This window comes from Bemisia tabaci, chromosome 2 (genome assembly GCF_918797505.1).
Source record: "Bemisia tabaci chromosome 2, PGI_BMITA_v3".
Classification (NCBI taxonomy): domain Eukaryota; kingdom Metazoa; phylum Arthropoda; class Insecta; order Hemiptera; family Aleyrodidae; genus Bemisia; species Bemisia tabaci.
In genome coordinates, this window is record NC_092794.1 from 35,231,041 (window position 1) to 35,255,916 (window position 24,876).

The 24,876-nt window shown below is 39.3% G+C and overlaps 1 protein-coding gene and 1 long non-coding RNA gene across 2 annotated transcripts in view; one reads left to right on the plus strand and one right to left on the minus strand.

Moving 5' to 3' along the window:
* The window catches only part of Pez (protein tyrosine phosphatase non-receptor pez), a 272,376-nt gene extending 256,774 nt beyond the window's left edge, over nt 1-15,602 (plus strand). The window contains exons 22-23 of the mRNA XM_019056984.2: nt 7,259-7,422; nt 15,168-15,602. Coding sequence (XP_018912529.1) covers nt 7,259-7,422; nt 15,168-15,296 — 293 coding nt within the window. The 3' untranslated portion in view covers nt 15,297-15,602. The remainder of the gene's footprint in view (nt 1-7,258; nt 7,423-15,167) is intronic.
* On the minus strand, nt 3,625-7,252 carry LOC140224072 (uncharacterized). The gene is made up of 2 exons (XR_011899314.1): nt 4,776-7,252; nt 3,625-3,680 (listed from the first exon to the last, which is right to left on the minus strand). It is a non-coding gene; the product is annotated as an uncharacterized lncRNA (long non-coding RNA).
* Nucleotides 15,603-24,876: the final 9,274 nt, after the last annotated feature.

The following is a 24,876-nucleotide window of genomic DNA, read 5'->3' on the forward strand; positions in this document are numbered from 1 at the left end:
GGAAGATAAAGTCTTTCCCATAGTTTTGCTATGGATGAGAGCAAAGATATTGGACGATAAGAAGAGGGATTTCTTTCGGGTTTGCCTTTTTTATGAAAAACTATTATTATTGCTTCTTTAAATTTGCTAGGGACATATTGTAGATTGATTATTGCATTAAAAATTTGGACTAATTTATGAATTGCTTTATCAGGTAATTTTTTAAGGATGAGGCCAGTAAGTTGGTCTTTTCCTGGGGCTTTTTTTGTTTTGCATTTGCTTATTAATTTGGTAACTTCCCCAAAAGAGAAATGGGGTATTTCGTGCTCTGTTTCTATCAGATCTGTTTCATTTAGATGCAGGAGAATATCGCGTTTCGTAGCATTGGGTAGTGAATTGGGTTTTAAATACTTTTTCGAGGTGGGTTGCGTGTAAATTTGCTTTATGGAGGTCAGTTTTGGCCCATTTCCTTGTATTATCATTAAATAAAGGGGCATTATGTAGTGGTGGGCGTTTTATGTAACTGATCGCTCTCCAAAGGGAGTAGTCGGTTGCAGGTGAGGCATCTAATGTTTTAATAAATTTTTCAAGTTGATTATTTCTAATAGTCCAAAGCTCATTTGTTAGTTCTCTTGAGATGGAGTTAAAATAGGCTTTATCTTCGGGGTCTCTGGAGCGCAGCCACCTTTTCCTAGCTTTTCTTTTTTCCTTTATGATTTTGAGGATGTAGGGGGGGTTTTATATCCGGCTTTAATGTGTTGAATAGGGGGAGGGGTGGCATTTTTTGCCGCATCCTGTATGATTTTAACAAGATTTTCTAGTTCAGAGTCGATTTTTTGCGGAGTGTCTAATTTAGGGTCTGCATAAAGTTTAATTCTTTCATTAATGTAATCCTTAAAACATTCCCAATCAGTGGCTTTATTTATAAGTCCAGTAGGAGGTGTTGTAAAAATTGGAGAGGCTGCTAAATGAAAGTGGACGGGGATGTGGTCAGACGAAAGTTCATCTTCTATTAATGACGTATGTATATTTTGCTTGGAAAAGCCTTTATAAATTCCAAAATCTAATACATCGGGGTTCTTAAGTGGGTCTGTAGGGTAATGCGTAGGGCGTCCTTGTGATGCAATGCTCGCGTGAAGCGAGTCAATTGCTTTCAATAAATGTCTGCCTTTGGTATACACAGATTTTGATCCCCAGGCAAAGTGCTTCGCATTCCAGTCTCCGGCTATCAGGAAACGCGTGCCTAGTCGATCAATAAGATTAGCGTAATCTATCTCTTGGGGATTATGATGAGGTGGAGAATATATAACTGCGATTGTTAGATCCTGTTGTTGTAAACTAATGGTGATTGATACGGACTGAAACATTTCCTTTACAATTGAGTCGTTTAAGAAATGCTTAATTCTACGTTTTATCAGCACGCCTGCGCCAGCGTGCGCTGTGTTGTCAGGGTGCAATGCATGATAAAAAATGTAATTAGGAATAGAGAAATACGATTCTTTTGTGAGCCTTGTTTCAGAGATAAGCATGACGTCAATATTATAATCATTAAGAAATTGTATGATCTGTGCTCTATGATTTATAATGCCATTAGCATTCCACGCAACTATTCGGAGTGTAGATGCATTATTTAATAAAGATACATTTGAAACATCTAAAAAGAAATTTTTACTGGCTTTACAGGAAATCTGAGTCGGATTTGTCATCTTGTGTGCGAAGTTGAGGATCCGCCCAAAGCAATATCATGAGCATTTAATTTGGTTTCAAGACCCTAGTAGCCAAAATATGATTTATAATACATTTCAAGATATGTAAAAAATACCTATTCAAATACCTATCAAATAGGGTATTAAATAGCTTAAAATAGGTATAAAATACCATATTAAAAAATCCTATAAAGTGTCCTTTTTTTATAGTATCCAATACCATATAAAATAGGTATAAAATAGGGTTGTATTAAATACCATATTAAATAGGTATAAAATGGGGTAGATAACCCAAATGATGGGGTACCATTCTAAATGTGTAAAAAGTAGGTTTCTAGGTGGACCGCATTAAACAGAAAGGAACCAAGCCACATCAGCTATTGCCAAATTTAATTGGGCAATTTAATTTTTTACATGAAAACGGTTCTGCGGATTTCCGTGGAAATTACAGTGAAAATTCTCCATAGTTTGAAGCAAATGCCTTAAAAATTTTAAAAGAATCCGCACGAACGTTCTCTCGTAAAAAATTGCATTGCCCGATTAAATTTGGCAATAGCTGATGTGGCTTGGTTCCTTTCTGTTAAACTCGGTCCAGGTGGCCTGTACAAAAGATAGCATACGTAATACTTATAAAAATTGTTTATTTTTTACTCATGAATACAAAGAACAAATGAATACAATACCAAAGGCTTAGAATACATCCTAGTAAAGAGATGAAGAAAACCAAAAAATAAACAGGAATATAAAAATAATAATACAGATCAACATCCTGACATAAGAGATTCCAGAATCAAGACATAAGAGAGAAGGAAAATGATGATTACTCAAGAGAATAAATTTGATCGACAAGTCTTTATTTGTTCTTTGGATTAATGTAGAAAAAACTGCTTTTAAGTAGTTTACTAAGTCAAGACAACGAAAAAAAAAAAAAAGTATAAATGTCCCATTTAATAAAAGGAATTAATGCTTAAAGTAATCTGAATGGAATTTCTTATCATTTAGCCATAGTTTGGTAGCCGGCAATCAGCTGTGACTAAAATGTGAAGAACCCATACTGATGCCTTTCGGCTCAATTTCGTCAAATGGCATTCTTATCACCAAGTACTGTTGAAAATTCAAGGTTCAGTAGCGTATAGCAACCAACCATGGCCTAAATTTCCAGAGAAGCAAAGGTCCTCATGGAGGCACGGGATATTTGGGCCATGCAAACATGCTCAATTAAAGTTTAGAAAATGAACAAAAAACACTCACCAACTTGCTCGAATCTGTAATCCATTGGGTCAGGAAAATCCACTTTGCAACAATGAATCCGAACAATTAGAACTGGTATAAGTACCGAGGAACACTTGAAACACTATGAGTGCATTATAGAAAAATCTAAAGCACTCTTTAAAGTAAGAGAAAAATTATTAGCACCATGATTTAATAGCTGATCAAAACAGCAGCCTGATTGTTGATATTTTGTGTTTGTCGGGTAGACGTACATGACAAAGGTAAGAAGGCGGAGCAAGATTGGTCGGCTATGTCTTATCGCTGCTTTATCAGGACATACAGTTGAAAACTGAAGAGGTGCCTGTAGCTTGTCGTGAGTTCCACCCGACATAGGCACAACAAAGCAGTGATAAAATATAGCTGACCAATCACGCTCCGCCTTTTAACCTATGTCATCTATGTCTACCCAACAGACACACAATTTCAACGATCAGGTTGCAGAACAGCACTCTCAGAAAAGCACTAACACAACGCCATTTTTCAGTTTATTTATAGAGAAGAAAAATGCATTTTTCAAAAGATGCGACATCATCCCTTGACACCGACAAAAATGAAGCTTAAATAATTTAATGATTTACTCCGATCATTGATGATATTAAGGTAGCCATCGATTCTCTACCCGACGTTCCTTCCACACATGACAGAGAATGTCAAAGGCACAGAGCGAATGGCACTAAGCAGCAATTTACATCTGATATGGCAATAGTTCCTGGAAGTGTCGATCTGCAAAAATACAAAGCAAGAGACAGATCATCCAATTGACCCACCTACAATTAATGACCATCAATAGAGACAGACATTAAGATACATTACAATAAATCATCCACCCTTTGATAACAGAATGAATTCAAAGTGAGAGTCAGACCCTTCCTTCTGGAGGGAGGGCCAAGAAAAACTTAAAAATTGACCACTTCACTACTTACCGGTCTGAGCCACTGGATGAAACACAGTCCACCAGTCGATACAATTTAAAACTCAGGGACCCACCATCCAATTTTGACGGATACCTAACCTGATTCAATCACTGATTGCCAGGATACGTTGAGTAACTGATACGTAGAGCAGTTCGTTCTTGTTGAAGCTCTAGTGGTTCTAGATATTTTAAAATCAGACAACTTTCAGATGTCCTACAAGAGATGAAGTAGATGCAACCAAACTTTAAGTGTACTTCATTCTTTTGAAGACGCAAGGAAAATGCAGGTGGTATGAGGATGTTCATGGATGTTCCTACAGACTTACTGGAGCACTCGCCTGCAATAGTTGGGAAGTTTCTATTTGTGATAAGGGTCTGCTCCAAATAAGATTAGCACCTTTAGAGTGCATCAGCCGATCCACCATCTCGATTCTGCTCTTCACTTTCAATGCTAAATTGATGAAAGATTATCTTCTGTCCCACCAAAGGAGTGCGTACACTTATTTGATGTAGACTCTCCACTCAACTTTGTAACAGCAGTAAGAAATGGCACATGGTAGTAAATGCATACATAACTTCATATAATTTCAATACCTGATTATGAAAAAGTTTTGTACGATTGGAAGGACCTAACCTGGAATCGGGATCCACATGAACGATTAAGCCCCACTGCAAATGATGGGTCAGTTGCGCTGGTCTCAGAAATTTATTTTGATGCTTGATTCTTGTCGAACAAGATTCAAAAGAGACAGTTAGGGCCATCGTCTAAGAGAATATTTTACTCGCATGAGGCGCTCAGATATATACTCGCAAACAACAAGCAGAATTACATCCTCTGGTACCTGCAGGAAACGTGAGGTTGGCATGGAAAAAGGTACGAGAAAAAAGTAAAATTAGCTACTTACTCTGGCAAACAGATGAATAATTCAAGCAATGAACAAATTCCTGCAACGGAGCTGATAGTAATGAAGTATTGAAACAAATATAAATAAAACAACTTGAAAACTTTTAACCATCAAGAAGGCGGCGATGGGCTTTAGACTAGACGGGTTCGGTGTATGCGCAAGGCGGAGCTGAGACCGTTACAAATGTAGCGGCCATCTTGATGACGTAGATAAGTACAACCGCTACGAGGACGTATTATCATCACACGAACACGAAACGAGGATGCAGAGATGAAAATTTCCATTTCCATGAAACTTAAAAATAAAATTGGTTTGATACTTATTAATAGGTATAAAATGTGCTTTTGAGATACACCTGTAAAAAATCATGTAAAATACCTATAAAATAGATGGATCTAAATATGTATATTTTATACCCCATAAAATATCTATTAAATACCTATAGAATAGGGTATCTGGACGATACCTATTCGATGGCACTATTTTGGCTACTAGGGAGTGGTCATACGACTAAAAATTTGATTTAATAAGTCCATGACCTGTGTTAAGTCATTTTGAGGGGTGGAAGCAACTGATGCATAGGATTTTAAGTTACAATTCTTTGGAGATTTAGAAGAATTGTTGGCGTTATTGGCGCCAGTGGGTTTATTAATAGGTTTAGCATTCTCTTGTGAAGTTATTTCAGTTTTTTTTCTGGAATCTCTCCTCAAGAGCAGCTTTCCTAGCAGGGCAATCCCTAAAACTGGCTACGTGGCCAGCGTTGCAGTTAGCGCATTTTGGGTTCGAGTTATATCCAGGAATAGTGCATTGAGAGGATGGATGATTACCTGCGCATTTGACGCAAGCCCAGGGCTTATGACAGTAGCTTTTCGAATGCGAAAATCCCTGACATCTGTAGCACTGCATAATTAACTTAGGTTTGGATTTACAAGCTTCAATTTTAACCACTTGATTACATATAGTTTTTAAGTTAAATACTCTTTCGGGGTCTTCCCCTTGAGCAAAGGTGATTTGATGTAAAAATAAAGGTTCTTTTTTTACGGGACCTCCCTTGCCATTTTCGGGTTGGATTTTCTTAAAAATATTGACTACACTGATAACATTGAAATTTTTTCCCTTAAGTGAATCTAAAATATCCTCCTCCGAAGTCTGAGGAGACATGCCTTTGCACATAACTCTAAAGTCACGTGTATTTTTATTTTCGTGAGTATACCAATAAATTTCTTTGTTCTTATTTAATTCTTTAGTTAATACACGATAATGTTCTTCTTTCATAACATTCACTTTCCATACAGCTTTAGTACCCACAGTTGTAATCGCCTTCAGCGAAAACTGTGAGTCATCCTTAATTACATTTTGAATTAAAGTACGTAAATTGTTGACATCCTCGACATTACAGATTTTAATGGGCGGAGGCGGGTTTTCCTTTAAAGCTGCTTGTGCGTCCTTAGGTGTTGAGCCAGGAATTAAAGTTGACTGTTTCTTCTTGTTCGGTTCTGAATCATGCTGGGTAATAATTTTGACTTTCTTACCAGGGGTAGAATTATTGTTGGTGATAGGTTTAGAGTTAGGGGATGCGGAATCTTCCCTCTTACGTTTGTCCTTCCTGGACTGGTTGGAGGCGCCTTTGTTCCTTTTCACCTTGGTTTTCCAGGCCAGAGTTTCAATGTCAACTATGCGTTCTTCCTCATCCGAATCGGGTAATGCAAATGTAGTTGTGTTATTTATATAGATTTGTTATCCCAGAGGATTCTATTTAACATCACTGTAACCTTCCTTACTAGGGTGTTCTTTTAATATATACTTGATCCGTCTCTCCATTCTGGATCAACTGCAACCCCAAGTACTTACCTACTTATTTCAAATCGTTGTTCTGCTGTTTTTTCGATGTTATCAAGAAAGTTTCACCCTTGACCTGAGGAGCTCTGGTGCCGTTTGGGACGGAACGTCATTGATCCTTCGTCCCCCTAAGCATTACTGAATAAATACACAATGATATATGATAGAAATATTCTAAATACAGTCAATAACTACACTTTCTTGGTCTAGGAATTTTTGAGGATTTATTCAAGATTCTGCCAGATTGACTCCCTGTGAGAATACTTCAGAGCCAACATGATCATCTTCTTTTCTTTTATGTTTTTCCTTTAAATTATAATCATTAGAAGTTACTGACCCTTTCGTGCTAAAACACGTATCAATTTTTTTTGAAGAGGTCAATAGAATATATTCATTATGGTCTTAAATGCCGTTTTCAATATTCTAAAAGACGCCTGCCAAGGGGAAATATTTTCATTTACCTTTTACTAGGATTAATCGGTTTCAAGGTTTTAAGCACACTTTTGAACACATAAGTTCATACTGATATTAAGGGAGCAAGAAGCTTTTCGGATTTCATTCTATTTTGCAACATTCTCAAATGATACATACTCGTTAACAAGCTTTTAAATGAATATTTCACAGTTGGAATGATTTGTTTTCAGGTTTCCTGGAAGAATTGAGCTCTGTCAGAGAGCACACAATTACAGAATTACCTGCAGGGCTCAACTGCAATCCTCCTGTCCTTGTTCATTGTAATAATGGCGTCGGAAGAACTGGAGTTACCATTCTTTGTGATTTATTGCTCTACACTTTAGATCATAACCAGGTTTGAATTTCTTCTAAATCCGTTTCATCTATTTTCTCTGTTAAATCATATTTACAGACTACCTTCAAATACAAAAAATCAGACTGCTTAGAATGAAGCAAAGCATATCACACGTTGTCTAGTTTTTTCCAAAATTTTATATTTTTAAATAGAAAAGTACTAACCACAATCATCACTCGCTATGTTGTATGCTGCATGAGACGAATTTTGTGCAAAGTCGAATTTTCACATGCTTCCATCAAACTTTTTTAAGCCTAAAGCGAGTGTTAATAATTCGTGTCTATTTTGAATCGCTACCAGAATATCATCCACTTAACTCAAAAAAAGAGGAGTAACGTTAAGGGTCTTTTTAGGCCCCACCTGGATTTTGCTAAATGTTTCATATTTTCAAAGTACTAGTCCCAGGTAGACTTTATGCCGAGTATTTTACGGAACGAAGCTCGTGCGAAGGTGCAGCAGCGCCTCAAACCTAAAATCCTGGCAATGAAAAATTATTATTTTCGTCGACTTTTTCGACTGGTAACTCTCTTTCATTAGGTGATCCCTATGTGAATTATTCCGTATTTTCCATTTCTGGCCTGTAAAAAGGACACTGATGAATTTTAAAGGGGCCGCTTTGTCCGTTGTTGCCATTTTTAGGGTTTTTTTTTAATTTTACGCACATAGAAGTCAATTTAAACTAAAACCATTTCGCGGGGAAATCAAAGCCAAAAAGTTCCAAAAATTATAATTGGAGTAAAAAATGAATGTTTAAACTCTAATGAGTACCATTACTAAACTGAGAGGGGGAGAGTGTTCAGCTCAGGTAGTTTGTAGTGGAATATTAAGTTGGAGTCACGCCGACAGATCTATACAGGTTTGGGTCTTTTTAGACCTAATCAGCAGATCACACTCGTCAGTGAATCCAACTTAACATGTCGCAAAATCCAAGACGCCATTAAAACGCCGTCATGGATATGGCCCGATAGGGTGGCCCTTATTTTTGACTTTTCAGAAATTTAAAGTGTGGAACCCTGCAAATGGTTCCATTTGATGAGGGAATGACGGGAAAAAATAAAAATGGAGAAAAACAAAAATTTAGGTGGTGCCGCAATTAGCCGAAAGTTGCGAGCGTGGCGTGCGAAGACGGGTTTTCCCGTCGTTTCGCGAATTTTTTTTTAAAAATTTTCTTTGTAAAATATTGGCTATATGTAGGAAAATCAATTTCAAGAAATTAAACAGTTCAAAGTTAATAAACTAAATCAAATAATCCACAGTTTACTTAAAGGCTTAGAGTCTGAAAATGGTTGACAGACTATTTTAATTATTTTTGTATGGTTTTATTGACTTTGGCTCTGACTTGTAAGAGATCTTGAAAGTGCAGCTCTTGTTTTTATCGGGAGTTGGCAATACAAGTACTGATTCCTTTGTAAAACTTTGCGTGAAATGGGATGGTTTCACTGGTTTTCTCTGAAACAAACCCTAAAACTAAAAAAAAAAACTCTCAAAGTTAAGGCCGTATTGAAGAAGGTATCCCCGCTTTCCTGAGAGTCCACCTTCGTAATAAGCCAAATTTTCTATGCTAAGATAAGGAGCAAATTGACGGCGTAAGTTGCCAATCACATATCTCAATTGCGGTGTCTGAATATCTCAGTTTCTATGTTATTTTTTGAAGGAGAGCAAACTGACACCAGTCCTTGAAGTTTATGCAGACTTTTCTTCTCACATGGAAAAAAAAATCACGGCAGTTTTAAAGAATTGCCGTTGAGTAGTTTTCTGTTTAAAAAATAAAGTACCTAGGTATGACAGGAAGTCTGCGACGTCGCAAACCAAGTCGTATGATTGCCGACTCACACCGTCGATATGAATCAGCAGGATTGCGGTCAAAACTGAAAACACGTGTTTTTCGTTTTGGAAACCCCAAACAAAGTGGCTACCCTGTCAATGTATATTATTCGCTCTTTGCATGGAGAGTTTGACTTGATACAGAGGTGGACTCTCAGGCTAGCATGGGATATCCCCTCCATTACAGCATCAACTTTCAGAGCTTTTTTCAGTTTTGGAATTTGTCTCGGAGGAAACTGATAAAACCATCGTGTTTCTCGCGGAATTGTGCGTAATAATCTATATATTTAATATCCTAAGGCTTTTTATGTCAGAACTTAAATCACTAACTCCTAACACATGCAAGATCTCCATTACCTGCCGATGTTACGGTTTACTTAAAGGCTTAGAGTCGTAAAATGGTTGACAGACTATTTTAATTATTTTTGTATGGTTTTATTGACTTTGGCTCTGACTTGTAAGAGATCATGAAAATGCAGCTCTTGTTTATATCGGGAGTTGGCGATTGCTGACTCACACCATCTAAATGAATCAGCAGGATTGCGGTCAAAACTGAAAACACGTGTTTTTCGTTTTGGAAACCCCAAACAAAGTGGCTACCCTGTCAATGTATATTATTCGCTCTTTGCATGGAGAGTTCGTCTTGATACAGAGCTGGACTCTCAGGATAACGTGGGATATCCCCTCCAGTACGGCATCAACTTTCAGAGCTTTTTTTAAGTTTTGGAATTTGTCTCGGAGGAAACTGATGAAACCACCGTGTTTCTCGCGGAACTGTGCGTAATAATCAGTGCTTAAATCACTAACTCCTAACACATGCAAGATCTCCATTACCTTCCGATGTTACCTATCTTCCTGTTGTGCGTGGACATCAATTTAATTTTGCGCTCAGAATGATCAATAACAACTTTTATGACTTAACTACTTTTTTTACCTCAAGATATTCGGAAGTAAATAGCCATGGGGCTGCGCAAGAGTCTAGAAATGAAAATGGCAAATCCATGATATTGAAAAAAAGCCCAATATCTAGCGACGAAATCGTGTCCCCGGAAAAACCGTTATACCGCTGGAAAGCCCATACAAAGGGCTTTCATTACATGTGATTTACATCATCCTATCCTACGAGCGTGCGCAGTACTCATTTTTTGATGTGCGAATGACGGGGGACCTCAAAAATCCTGGCAAGTTGGACTTTGATGGCCTATATCTCGCGACGAAATCGTGTCCCCGGAAAAATCGTTATACCGTTGGAAAGCCCATACAAAGGGCTTTCATTACATGTGATTTACATCATCCTTTCCTACGAGCGTGCGCAGTGCTCATTTTTTGAGGTGCGAATGATGGGGAATCTCAAAAATCACGCTAAGTCAGACTTTGATGGTCTGTATCTCGCGATAGAATCGTTTCCTCGGAAAAACCGAAATACCGTTGGAAAGCTCAAGTAAAGGGCTTTCATTACACATGAGTTTCGTTTTTCGGCCAGCGTGTGCAATACTAATTTTTTGAGGTGCGCATGACGCGGGACCTCAAAAAAAACGTTAAGTCAGACTTTGATGGCCTGTATCTCGTGATAAAATTGTTTCCTCGAAAAAACCTATATACCGTTGGAAAGCTCACACTAAGGGCTTCCATCACGCGTGTTGTTTATTTTCTTACCCGGTGTCCTAATACCGACTTTTTTAGGTTAACCGTACTTTTGCACCTTGAAAAAATAAAAAAGTGTCGATTTTTGGGTGAATTTGGCAACAATGGATAAAAAGTACATACGAATTGATAACTCTTTTTACGCTCTATCAACTCAAACAAACCGCACGTTTGTATCTTTAATTGTTCAAAAGTTATGGGGTTGAACGTCTTTCGACTTTAAAATGGCAACGTCGCACTCGAGGGGCTGGGGACTAAACCAACCCCGGATCCGGAGGCCGGAAGTGCCCCTCTATCACTGGTATGAATTTCGTTAAATTTTGAAACGGGCGATTTTTGGGGGGGGTCTGTGCATGGAGTCCTTTCAAAGCCGAAGCGACATTTAAAAGGGAGGGAAAAAATTCGCGAAGTGGCTGGGAAACGCGTCTTCGCACGCCACGCTCGCAACTTTAGGCTCATTGCGGCACCATCTAAATTTTCTTTTTCCTCCATTTTTATTTTTTTTCTGTTATTTCCTCATCTAATGGAACCATTTGCAGGGTTCCGCACTTTAAATTTCCGAAAAGTCAAAAATAAGTGCCACCCTAATGGCCCGTGGCGTGACACCAAAGTGTGATCCTCGCGCCATCTACCATCGCCGCTGAACAACTCTCACAATAAAACAGGGAAAACCCGTAAAAACGATTATCAGGCTGGTTAGAAATGTGAACGCATCTAGACTCAACGGCCCGCTCCCGGACGAGAAAAACCACATATCCCCAAACTGTGCTTACAAAAGGGAGAGAGAGAGGGGGAGAGAGGGAGAGAGAGAGAGGAGCCACGCAGAGAGATCTATACCAGGTTACATCTTCAAGAATCAAAAGAAAGGTGTCAAAGTAGGATATAAAATTCAGGCCTTTGTATAGGAGATGTCTCTACTGTAAAACGCTACAGCAACAGCATAGGTACAGTACAAAACAGATGGACAATGCAGAATAGTCATAAATCACAAGTGGCTCCTAAGTTGTCTTTCATCTGACTCCTCGCCTAAAAAATTCCTTAAGAATATCGATTGCTTTACTTCATCATTGAAAGTATAACCAAGAATTCTCCGTTTTACCCTGACAGAACATTGAAACTCAATCAGTACCAAGCACCGAATCTGCATGACCAGAAGTGGCAGATGCAGGCTCATGAAAATGAACTTGTATCAAACTATTTCATTACAGTTCAGAAGATTTATGCTATTGCGATTGTTGCGTTGTGATTTCAGTTGTAATTTTTGCTGGCGAAAGCATAAACTTTTACTGTTTATCTTTTCCAATGAGGAGTGAACTGATCACATTTCTCAAGATACAGAATGCCATAGCTTTAGAGACAGCTTTCATAAAAACAAAAAATGTTGATATCTACTTTCTTTGCCCGACATTGTCTTTATGAGACGGTATCAAGCGTTTGAAATGTTATTACTGATGATGAAATTGGAGCTCTGAGAAATTGCGACTCAAATGGTAAAAGGACCTGGCAGGCTTAGCTTGGTGTAAGCAGCGCAAATGATGGAACTCCTGCACTGAGCTGCAGAATTTAGCTCGCATTTTTTCATCAGCTCCATGGAATCCAAAGAAAAGTGTCAGATAATGTGGGACATAAAAATTAGCCCTAAGCATAGGTGATGTCTCTAATGTAAATCCTGGTTGTGTGCCTACCGTACACAGGAGATGGAACATTACATCAAGGTCCTATATTAAAAGCGGCTTCCAAGTTGATGATTATCAGGGTTCTTGCCCGATGCATTCACCCACTTTGAAGGTGTGACAGAAAATAGACTGGTCATTTTTATTATTGAAAGTAAACCCATTGTTAATTAAAATGGCACTCTCCATTTCACCCTGTGACGCGTTTAAAATCAATCGGTCGATGTGGACTGTAGTTGACCGGAATGGGCGCATGGAGAATCATAATGATGAAAGTTATCAAATAGTTTCATTGCAGCAGGCCGATTATAGAAAGTTTGAAGCAGTCTGATAAGACATCGAAATGCGATATATTACATGGTTAAGATAGGGCTGTCTTGCCTTGTCGGACTGACAAAGTTTCAATAATCAGCTCGCAGTTGAGAAAATTTATGTCATCACAACTAAATTTTATTGTATACTATTTCATTATGGACGGAAAGATGTAACGGAAGTACCAAGATGATTTTATATGTTGTCTGGATAGGAATGCACATAGTGAACAAAGTAAGTAGCATCTTTTCGTTTCAGACACACTGTGTCCTCTCCTCAGTAATAAGAGAATCTTAAAAGAAAACTCACTCACAACCAAAAAGGTACCAAGAGAGGGATTCGTGACTCATGCAAAATTAAGAATCGTCACATTTGGAAGCATTATTCCTTGGGGCAGCATAAAATTGAAAACGTTTCGTGCGTTCAATGAGAAAACCATTCACGAATTTATATGGTTATTAATCACAGAAATAATATGACAAAGAAAAAGAGAAAGGAGCCAGGAGAAATTGTAATGATATTCTGCTCAAATCTGATCCAAAATTTCCGAACAAAACAATAACGTAACCTCTATCTACCGCTTTCCTGTAGTTTCTATCGTAGCCAATGAGAATTAGGCATTTCGTCAAGTGGCCCAATTTGGCCATGATTTTAATATTGTCCTGCGGTTTTTTTTCTGTGACGTACAGGGTGTGCTAAAAATATAGATCCTTCTTATTGCGAGACCGATTTCAGATTAGTGACATGCGGTTTGAACGAAACTTCCTTCAAAAAAGAAGGGCCGCGTTTGAGGGGCGGGGGCGTCGTCTCCTCTCTGCCTCTCGCCCGGGGACAACTTTTAAATTTAGAATGAGAACTCTCTTTGCCTGATACTTCGTAGAAGCCATACCAAAAATACGTGGTATCCTTCCAAAAAAAAAACAAAAAAAACTTTTGTACAAAATTTCGGCCCAATCCAAAAAATGTCACTAATTACCTAAAAAAAAAAAAAAAAAAAAAAAAAAAAAAAAAAAAAAAAAAAAAAAAAAAAAAAAAATAATCAGGCACAATATGATCCGATACAGAATCCGCTTTCTCAAATTGTAACATATAAAACTCTTGCAGAAGAGAGCACTTCTTTTTTTCGTCACCTTTTTCTAAAATTTGACATATTTAGCGAACATTTCCTTCGAGTTTTCGCAGCCCATCATATCTATTGCCATTTTACGATCAATTTTTGTTTAGAAGTACTTTTGCGCAATTCCATCTATTTTGTCCCAAATTTCGATATCATTCAATTTTTCCGTAGGTCCTCTAACACTTCCATCAACCACCTTTTTTACATTACATGATTTAAACTGCATTTATCTGGCATTTCCAAATTTGATCATTTTCTTTTCCTTTTAATCTGTCAATTTTAACAAAAGTGTCCTCCATTTTAAAATTTATTTCGTAGTTGTTAAACACCCAAAATCAATAATAATTCTGTAACTTTACCAAAAATCTCCAATTCGGTAATAACTTTTATTCAGTTCCGAAAATATAAATCTGATCCGCCCAATAAAGTTTATGACTATTTCTCATTTAGTCCCGGAAATCCATGATCTGCACAATAAAGTTGATGACTATATCTTATTTAGTCTCGAAAATCCACGATCCGCACAATAAAGTTTATGACTATTTCTCTTTTAGTCTCCGGATTTTGATGTGATTTCATGGCCGTGTCACGACATCTCTTAGCTCCTTCAATTCATTTTGTAGCATTCTCAGTTCTTCCATTTCCCGAGCCAGTTTTTTTTGTGATTCTTTGTTCCTTTTGCACCAAAACGATACGGCTACATAATTAATAACTGCTGCAATCATTGCCACTAATACGTAAAGAATCACGTCATGTTGTGTTAGATCCGACCTTTCATTATCCACACGAATGTTTTGGACCGGCGCGACGTTATTCACTCTATTTTCTGCCGGTTTAGATTGCGCTTTTCCTATGTTTACAAACCAAATAGCCGACGCAACTTAGAAAACTCGGAAACAACACGTTCTAACAGCCCATAACCTATCAATAACTAGAGTGAGGGCTTAGAGGGGAGAAAGTATAGCAGACAACCGTTAACCGAGTAGTAACAAAAATTTATTTACACCGTAATGAACTCAACTTCTCGACCTTCAAACACGTCATACGAAACATCTGCAAGTATAAACAGTTTATATTACATTTGGTGGACTATGGTCAAGACACTCTTGAGCTTGACGTCAATCAACACTGATTGTAGTTGTTTACTAATCATTTTTATTTGTTTTGTTTTCTAGGAAATAGATATTGCAAGGACAATCTTTATCCTCAGACATCAACGAATGTTGATGGTGCAGACAGCTGCTCAATACAGATTTGTTCATAGTCTCCTTTTATTTTATTCGAAAAACTCACGTTTAATTTGACCACAGATCATTCTTTCTGCACAAAGGCAGATCGCATAGGAACACCTTTACAGCTCCAATTCTCATGTTGGATTTCCAAGCTATTTCCACCCGTTTCTTATTTGTTTTGCTCCTCCTATCAGCCTTCGACTAATTTATCATTATTCGCTAGAAATTTTAAGTATTGTTTCGCAAGTTGCCTTGTACAGTTTTTCTGTATGCATGTTTCTAACTATTATTTTTACTACTATAAGTTTTTTTATATCCTGACTGTAATGTAGTATACTTAAAGATAAATTGTTTTTTACTGGTTTTGCATTCCTTTAATTTTTCCTATTGTTTAATTCTCACGAATTTTCCCGGAATTAATTAAGCATGGTGGCGAGCCTCATTGGTTTAGTGAAGAGAGCTCTCACAGTGAGAGCATCACCACTAGTCCTCATGAGGACTCTTTTAGAGACAACAAATGGCGGCGACACTAGGGTGGGTGTGCAGCACCCACCACGGGGTCCAGGTGGTTATGGACAGCATAACACTGAAAAAAACGTTTCCTAAATTCAAGGCGACGCCGTGTTGACCTAAGAAAATTGGATACTTGAAAAAAGTGGACAAGAAACGAATTCTTGAATGAAGAAAACGGTATTGCCTTGGTCGAGGAAAACGCGATTTCTTGAACCAAAACTCCTGTTGCATTGAAGCACGAAAACGTTTCCTTCAAATTAGGAAACGCCGCCGCGCGAAGAGTTTCCTAAAAGTAAGTGTTGTGTTGTTTTCAGGAAACGCTTCCTCAAAAAAAAGGAAACAGTACCTGCAAGCGTTTCCTTAAAATTAGGAAACGGCCGGTCCCGCCGCGTCGCTGCCTTGAGGAGCGGCTCCCCGCCTAGTGTCCATATCCGTTGAAGCGCATACCCCTGTTGTTGGTGCTGCCGGGGATGATATTCCCTTTACGTAGTTGACGCGCTTTGCGCTCCCTCTGGTATCCTGATGAAGAACTTCGTTTCGCCCTGGCTGAGGTTTGATCCTGTAACCTTCGACATTGTCCCGGGAAGAATGAAATTCTGACACCGTAGTCCACTCGGCCATCCTACCCTCGCGAGTGATGAGGAGTTATTTTCCTATGTTAAACCTATTCGCATCTATCTCTTTGGCTACACAGATGCCCACCTGCTACCATTCAATAGCACTTGGGTTTATCTAGCAAATACTACCTCAATTATCATTTAAATATATTAAATATCCACATATTTCCCTTTTCTCTCTGTTTATCAGCCGGTTCTCAGATATTATTTAAAGACCGTGGGCCATCGCCGCCATAACTTGACCAACGTATTCCCCGTTCTTTTTCATTCGGAGATAGTATGATCATGGAGTAAATTATTTTTTTTATTTAAGTCTGGTTAAAGAACAGATTTTCATACGTGCCTCTCAAAGGTAAATTATCACTCATTCGATTATCCAATCTGACGCCCATATCATTAAGGTTAATGCGTAAATCAAGGAGGCTCATGTGAGAACCGCTTCTCATACTGAAAGTAAATATGATTTAAAATTCCAATAAAGTATAGACAAAATAATCTAAGATTATTTAATGCTGGCTATAAAATTGGCACATAAAAGATAAATGATCTTTATGGAGTTTTCAAAATGCACTCGGAATAGCGGTAAAGATGTGATGATGATAAAGGCATATATAGGTAAATACTTTAATGAGTACATATCGGGCCGAGTCAAGCTTTCTGGGATTTGAAGACACTTAAAAATGTTCGAAGCTACGACCAGATTCAAAGAGTGTACTTGCAGTAAAATGTTGAAAAGCTTCACATTATTTATTTATACCTACATTAACGGACGCTCGCTTTTCTAAAGAAAATTTAAAGAAATTTTCGTCGAATTAGAAAATTCACCGAAAAATATTAAAGGAACTTTGGCTCTGATCCGTGCATTTCTAGATAGCATTCTGACATTTTGGACTGAAAACAATATTTTTGATAAGGCACAAAAATTGCGTTTTATCAAAATCTCCACCTTTCCGACGCGTAAATCCTTTACGAACAAGAGATTAATTGATAAAATTTTAACGTACTGAATTCGTTTGGAGTGGAGTGGATCTTACGAATAACGCCATCCAAGCGGTTCGGTCGGATTTCTGTGAAGGACCGTTCAAATAATATATAACGCTCTAAGGGAGAGAAAGCGTCAAGGAGAGAGATACGCCGTTTTGTTTTTACGTGTGAAAGAATAGGGACCTACGTCGCAAAAGCGTTACGAGGGAAGAAGTGAGTGGGGGTCCAAAAATTGGAAATTTAGCGTTACGTTTTTTATGAGCGTGATGTCACTCATGGGCGTAAGGGTGCATCGAAATTTTCACGTAGGTAAACCGTAGAGAGCATGGTGGTATACGGACGGAAGGGCTCATCATCTCAAAGTGTAGATGCGCCCTTCCGCCAAAGGAGCGACGGTATATTTAGAAGGCCCCTCTTGAGCAACTCGCCGAATACATGGTGGTGTACGGCACGTTGCATCCACCTCCTCAGTAGGCGTTTGGTAATTTTTTTGTTTCCTAATTTTAAGGAAATGGGTTTCTTCGATCAACATCACATATATCCTTAAATTGAGGAAACAGGAAATGCTATGTCCGTTTCCTAATTTTAAGGAAACTGATCTCTTCAAACGACACTCCATGGATTCTTCAATTCAGGAAACGGCTTTGCTTCTCTCCGTTTCCTAATTCTAAGGAAACAGGGTTCTTCGATCAACCCCACACGGATCCTTAAATTTAGGACACAGTAGCGATTCCCTCGTTTCCTAATTTTAAGGAAACAGTTTTCCCGTTTCAAGTATCCGTTAGTCTGTTTCAAGAAAACGTATACGTGGTTCAAGAAAGCATGGTTTTCTTAACTCAACACAATTTTGTTACCTTGGATCGAGATAACTGTTGGCTTGTTCCAAGCTAACACCCTGTTGGAATTAGGAAACTTTTTAAGGATACATGTTTCCTTAAATTTAGGACACGTTTTTTTTCAGTGAAGGCCTCTGGAAGTTCCACTCGTAATCGGTTCAGCCATGAGGCTCCGGCCTATTGGAGCTCTTAGGATCGAAAAAAATGGCGGATGTCACATTCAGACCGTTTTAGAGACAACAAATGGCGGCGACACTAGGGTGAGTGTGCAGCACCCACCACGGACCACGGGGTCCAGGTGGTTATGGACAGCATAAGACCTCTGGAAGTTCCACTCGTAATCGGTTCAGCCATGAGGCTCCGGCCTAATGGAGCTCTTAGGATCGAAAAAAATGGCGGATGTCACATTCAGACCGTTCGCAAGTTCAGACAACGGGGTCTCATTTAAATTTATGACCATGAAAACTCAAATCCCATAGGTAGACGTATTCATTTAGTTTTGAATCCAATTTCGCATGTGCCAACGTGACCGAACCTAACCTAAAATTATACATCTAGCGCTGGCCAAGGATCGAGAACTATGTGATACTGCTGAACCCTACTATAAATATTGCCCAGCAACAGTCCTGGAGAATCAGCACTTCTGGCTCTATTGGGATAGCCTGATCTTAACCGATAAAGCCATCATGGCAAACAGGCCGGCCATAGTGCTCGTTGATAAGCGAGATCGCACTGCTTACATAATTGATATTAGCATCCCTAATAATCATAACTTGGAGCTGAAGTATCAAGAAAAAATGGTAAAATATGTGCCCTTAGCTGCAGAAATGAAGCGATTATGGAACCTGAACATTGTTTGCATCAAGCCCCTTATAATGTCAGTAACGGGGATAGTTCAAAAAAGTTTAGTTCAACATCTTCGAGACCTTGGAATAGATAGTTACCTGCTTCATTCAATGCTGAAGTACGTCGTCACAAGCACGTCAAGTATTGTCAGGTCGTTTCTTAATTTCGAGTAATTTTTTTGATTTCACTTAAAATTTAATTTTTTTTTTAAAATTTTTTTTAATTTTACTTTAAAATAACATTTACTTTTTATTCAAGCAAGATAGTATGTGTTACTGACTTTGGTCTGTGGCCCGTCAGTAATACTTGTGCCGGAAGTGTTCCTTCTTCCGAGTTACAAAAAAAAAAAAATAATAATAATAATAATAATAATAATAATAAAGTTCTCACCCCGGTTACTGCAAACCTTATCGTCGGCTGTAAATTGGCCATTCATAGCCAAGTTAACACCGGCCTCAACCCACTCTACTCTCTCTACCAATGAGCATTGTTTGCTCACGTGAAGAGAGCCCAACTACCCAGCAAAGCTGGAGATAACTTCACATATAAATAATAATAATAATAAACTGCACCATCCATCCACAGATATCGACAGGCTATACGTGAGCAGAAAATTAGGAGGCTGAGGACTTCGGCGAATAGAATCAACGTACAAATCTTCGATCATCAACGCGAAGTACTACCTCCAAGAAAGAAAGAACGAAGACCCTTTTCTGAAAGCCGTGTATGCAGTCAATCTTGCCATAAAGAAAGATCATATCGCGAAAGAAGCAAAAAGATTTGAGACCGAGCTTGGAGAAAACTTTGAATTAGCCTCTAAGAACAACAGGAAGCAAAAAGTCAAAAAGAAAATCTCCGAAAGCATCAGAAACAAATGGAAAGCAAAGAGCATGCACGAACAGTATTCACGGATGCTGGAAGGTGACTATTGAAAGTAACCTCTCAACCATGTGGCTTGGTAAGGGTGTGCTAAAAGCAGAAACATAGAGCTTAATTGTAGCGGCACAAGATAAAGCCTAAAACACTGGGTACCGGGAGAGGAAAATCCACAAGAAACTTGTGAACAGTAAATGTAGAATGTGCCATCAGTTCAAAGAAACCATTGAGCACATTACATCAGGTTGCCCAATCCTAGCTCAGAAGGACTATATCGAGAGACACGACAGAGTATGCAGTACGCACTCAACTTCACTACAGCCTCTGCAAAGAATATGGAATCGAAGTCGAAGCAGACAAATGGTATGAACACAAACCGAAGAACACTGCAACAACCAGAAATGGAGAGACAATGATCCTGTGGAACCTACCTATTAGAACCGACAGAGCTATTGAGGCAAACAGACCAGACATAGTTCTACGTAGGAAGGGGCAGGGCAAACATGTCTGCTGGTTGACGTTTCTATTCCAGCAGACAGGAGCATTGCAAAAAAGGAAGCTGAGAAGAAACTAAAATATAAAGATCTAGAAATCGAAATCAGCAGAATGTGAAAGACCAAAACCAGAGTCATTCCGTTTGTGATCGGAGCCACTGGAGCAGTTTCCAAAGACTGAACTAAACTGATGAACGAGATCCCTGGGAAGCATTCGCTAGTATTAGCCTAGAAGTCTGCTGTGTTAGGCACTGCCAGAATCCTCCGGAAGGGCGGAAGGTCCTTGACTAAGTGGAACAGCGCAAGTACACCCATGATGTTCCAACACACCATAAACACCCCCATCCCCGGTCATCTAAGGATAGTAACCTCTAGGCAGGCGTCTTTCAGACAACCTCCCTGCCCTGGTTCCTAAAAATAGGTATCCTAGGCTGAGACGAGTCACTCCCCCAGTGGGAGTGAAGTTACCAACAACCGGCCATCCGAACTAAAGACAGCCCTCATACCCAGGAGCATTGTTTGCCCCTGTGTGAGGGTTTGAATCAACCCAGCACACGCTGGTGTACAGTGTGTCAAATGAATAGCCGTCTTTTATTTCGTCCGCAGCGGACACTTCGCGGTTCGCAGGCGTCTGCAATCGTCTTTTGCGGATGACTTGGAGTGGGCGGGGCTTAATTTCGAGGATGCGAAACGGACACAAGAATTCGCCTGGATGCGCACGACTCCGTTGACGCACTCGTTGTTGTGCTCTGAAGCAAGACGGTCGCGCTTCAGCTCACGCCGGATCAGTATTTTTCAACAAATTTTCGGAAAGAAATCCACCAGCATGTGATTCTGCTGGAATCGAGAAAAGTGCTCGCGTCGCGGTGTTCTGGCGGCCGGGTCCCGAGTGATATTAGTGCCAGTGTCATCATAAACAATAAACAATCGCATGGCAGACCGGCCTGTAAAGTGTAAACACGGTGTTCAGTGTAGCTACGTAAACAACGTTTTTCTCGGGTGCGAAAAATGCCTAATGCGGGGATTGCTCATCGGCCTAACCTACGTACCTCGAACTAAACTAGACACGTTACCAAATAGCCAAAAGGAAAATCAAAACCCGTTCGGGAGAAGTTCTCTTCTCCCGAGGTCTCCGCCCCCCTCTCAGTCGGCAAGGGTGGATGATAACCTCTCTCTTATTGCTACGGAGTCAAGCTTGACAGCGGTGGCGTCGGTAGAAGATAAAGAAACAATTATTAATGAAATTTTAAATACCAGCATTGATCCTGTTCTTCAGGCCCCTACCATTGATAAATCAATTAAAAGTTTTATGACCAAGGCGCAAAACATGGTCAAAACGCTGTCCAGTGACAAAAATGAACTGGTGAATAGAATCAATTCCCTTGAAGCAGAAAATGCGAAAAAAATACAGAAATTACAGGAACAAATTAATGCGATTAGCTCTGCAAATGCAAGCTCTCGATCTAGAGATGCCCATCTACAATCTGCGAAAGTGTTAGTTAAAAATAACTCTCGTAAGCCCTCAGGGCAATCTAAATTAACACAGTTCGCCACTGGGAAACCAGTTACACCAAAACCAGGTACATCTACAACACCTGTTTCTAACCAATTTGCCTTTCTGGAAGACGACGTGGAATCGAATCACAATGCTGATGACTCTGAATCTTCCGACACCTGGGTCGACTACAACTCGGATACCGAATTTAACTCCAAACTGAAAGCGATCCAATCTCAAAGAAGGAAGCGTAAGAGAGCGAGCACTTCAGCTTCAAGTGGCCATACCGATAATCAACAAACCAAACCGGGTGAGAGCGCTCCAGTTAAAGTAAATATACCTAATCATAGTGTATCAAATGCATCTAGTGTTAAGAAAATTTTACCCCCCCCCCCCTCCCATTAAAGTTATAGGTGTAAACAATTATGTCAATCTTGTAGAAGTAATCACAAAAAAATCAGTTAAAAAGGAAGATGTCAGAACTAAAATTATTAATAATGAAGTCTGGCAACTAAATCCGAAAGACGACGCTACGGCGAAAATAATCTTAGAATCCCTCAGAGAAACACAGGAGACTAATAATAAAGTGCAAAACTACACTCACTGCAATAAAAATCTGCGTGATATTAAAGTTATTGTAAGAGGGCTTTACCCTTCAATCGAAGAGCAAGATATTCTTGACGACTTAAAAAATAAAGGTTTTAAACCTAAAAAAGCGACTTGCCTCATGAAACGCGTCCCACTGTCGGACGCGGAACTTAAAGCTTTGAAAAAATCAGTATCACCTGTGGTTCTAGCTCCACAGACGGCTGATCCTAAGTCAGTGCCTGAGCAAAACTCAGTCTCGGCTATGGAAACAAATTCCGCAGTCAATGAGACAAACTCAGACGAAACCTACCCCCCAGAAACAATTGTAGATAAAGATAACGAGCCTCTTTTTATTGCTGACTCTGCTTATGTAAGTAAAACTAAACTGATAAAAATACCGGTCCATCAGGTCGACTTCGACTATACTGATGATATAGAAAAAATCTATAAGATTGTCGGTATTTGTTCTATGGTTGTAAAAGTAGAACCCATTAAAGTTAGTACTACTAAGATAATACAGTGTCGAAAATGTCAAAATTTCGGACATTCCCAAGCATATTGTGGTAAGCAAGCACGTTGTGTAAAGTGTGCAGCTAAACATCTATCCTCAGAATGCCCTTGGGCGAAGCGCATTATCAACCCTAAGTGTGCAAATTGTGGGGTAACAGGTCACCCGGCTAGCTATCGAGGCTGCCCCTTTGCCAAAGAGATGCAAAAAGATAGGCTCAAAGCTCTTAAAGGTAAAAATCTACAAAAATCCAGTATTAGGGGAAATTTCCCTGCCCTTCCCGAAAAACCTAATCAGAAAAACGTAAATACTCAAAATAATAAAAATTCCAAAATTATCTAATCATAATAAAATCAAACCGAATGTCACATTTGCAGAAGCAACGAGCCCCTCGTCATCCGGTGATAACCATCAAACGGAATTGATAAGTCAACTATTACTCACAATTGATTCTCTTAGAAAACAACTCGAAGAAATGAGTAAACGCCAAGAAAAATACGAGCAAGCTTTACTTGGCCGTGTTGTCGGCTCTACTTCCTTCCGAGCATGAATCACTCTAATGCTAAAGAAAATATTTTAAATTTTGTTGCATGGAACGCCAACGGTCTAACCCCGGCTAAATTACTCACATTTAGTGAAACCATGGCTCAATTAAGAACGGACGTTGCCCTTTTTTCTGAGACCCACTTTGCCAGAGAATCAAGGGGTTATGTGAAGGGATTTCGGTTTTATAATGCAAGACACCCATCTAACAAAGCGCGGGGGGGGGGGGGGTGCCTCGATAGCAATCAGGGAGTCATTAAAACACTCCGTTATCAAAATTATAGAAGAAGAGAGATTCCAGTCTGTAGTCATTCAGATTGAGTCATCTCTAGGACCTTTCGAAATTGGTGCCATCTACGCACCGCCCGGACAGCGTTGCGACGTTGCACATCATACCGAATTGCTCAAAGGGATGGGTTCCCGCTTTATTATAGGCGGTGACTGGAATTGTAAATCTGTCAGGTGGGGATCTAAACTCACGAACCCTAAAGGTAGACACTTGGAAACAGCAGTAAATTTAATCGGAGGTGATTTCATCACCCCGGGCAAACCCACATTTTACCCAGCGGATGGAACAAAAGAGCCCGATGTTATCGACTTTTTTGTCTTTAATAATCTCTCACTAAGTAACAAAACCGTCTGCGATGTTCTGAATAGCAAAAAAGGCGTACGCCCTAAAGATCATGTCCCTGTCGTTTTGTCTATCTATGCTACACCTGTATTAACTAAAAGACCCCCGTGTCTCTTTTCCGCCCAAACGGACTGGGAAAAATTTCGTACAACCTTAGCAAACCGGATCGATAATTCTACCACCATTAACGATCAAAAATCCCTCGATCTTGAAGCTGAACGTCTAACTTCCCTTATACAAGAGGCTGCAAAAATTAGCACGCCAGTTGCACGTAATAATGGGAACTTTTACCTAAAATGTACTCTTCCGGCAGAAATTCTTCGTTTAATTGATAGGAAAAAGGGGGCTGCACGACGCAAAAAATCTTCCTTGTTTCCCGCAGACAAAGTTCGTTACAACCAATTGAACAAAGCAGTAACAAAACGCATCAACGAATTCAGGAACGCTCAGTTCGAAAAATTTATTCGGGATTTAAGTGCAAAAGAAATTAATGATTACTCACTGTGGAAAGCAACTAAATCTCTGAAACGCCCTTTCCACACAAGCTTCCCTATTTTACAATCAAACGGGGAATGGGCTAACAACAGCCAAGAAAAAGCAAACACAATTGCTGCCCATTTGGAATCAGTGTTTCAACCAAACCCCTGTACTGACCCAGAACGAGAGAGAGAAATTTTGAACGAGGTAAATGATATTAAATTCCTCCCCGATGAAAAAATTA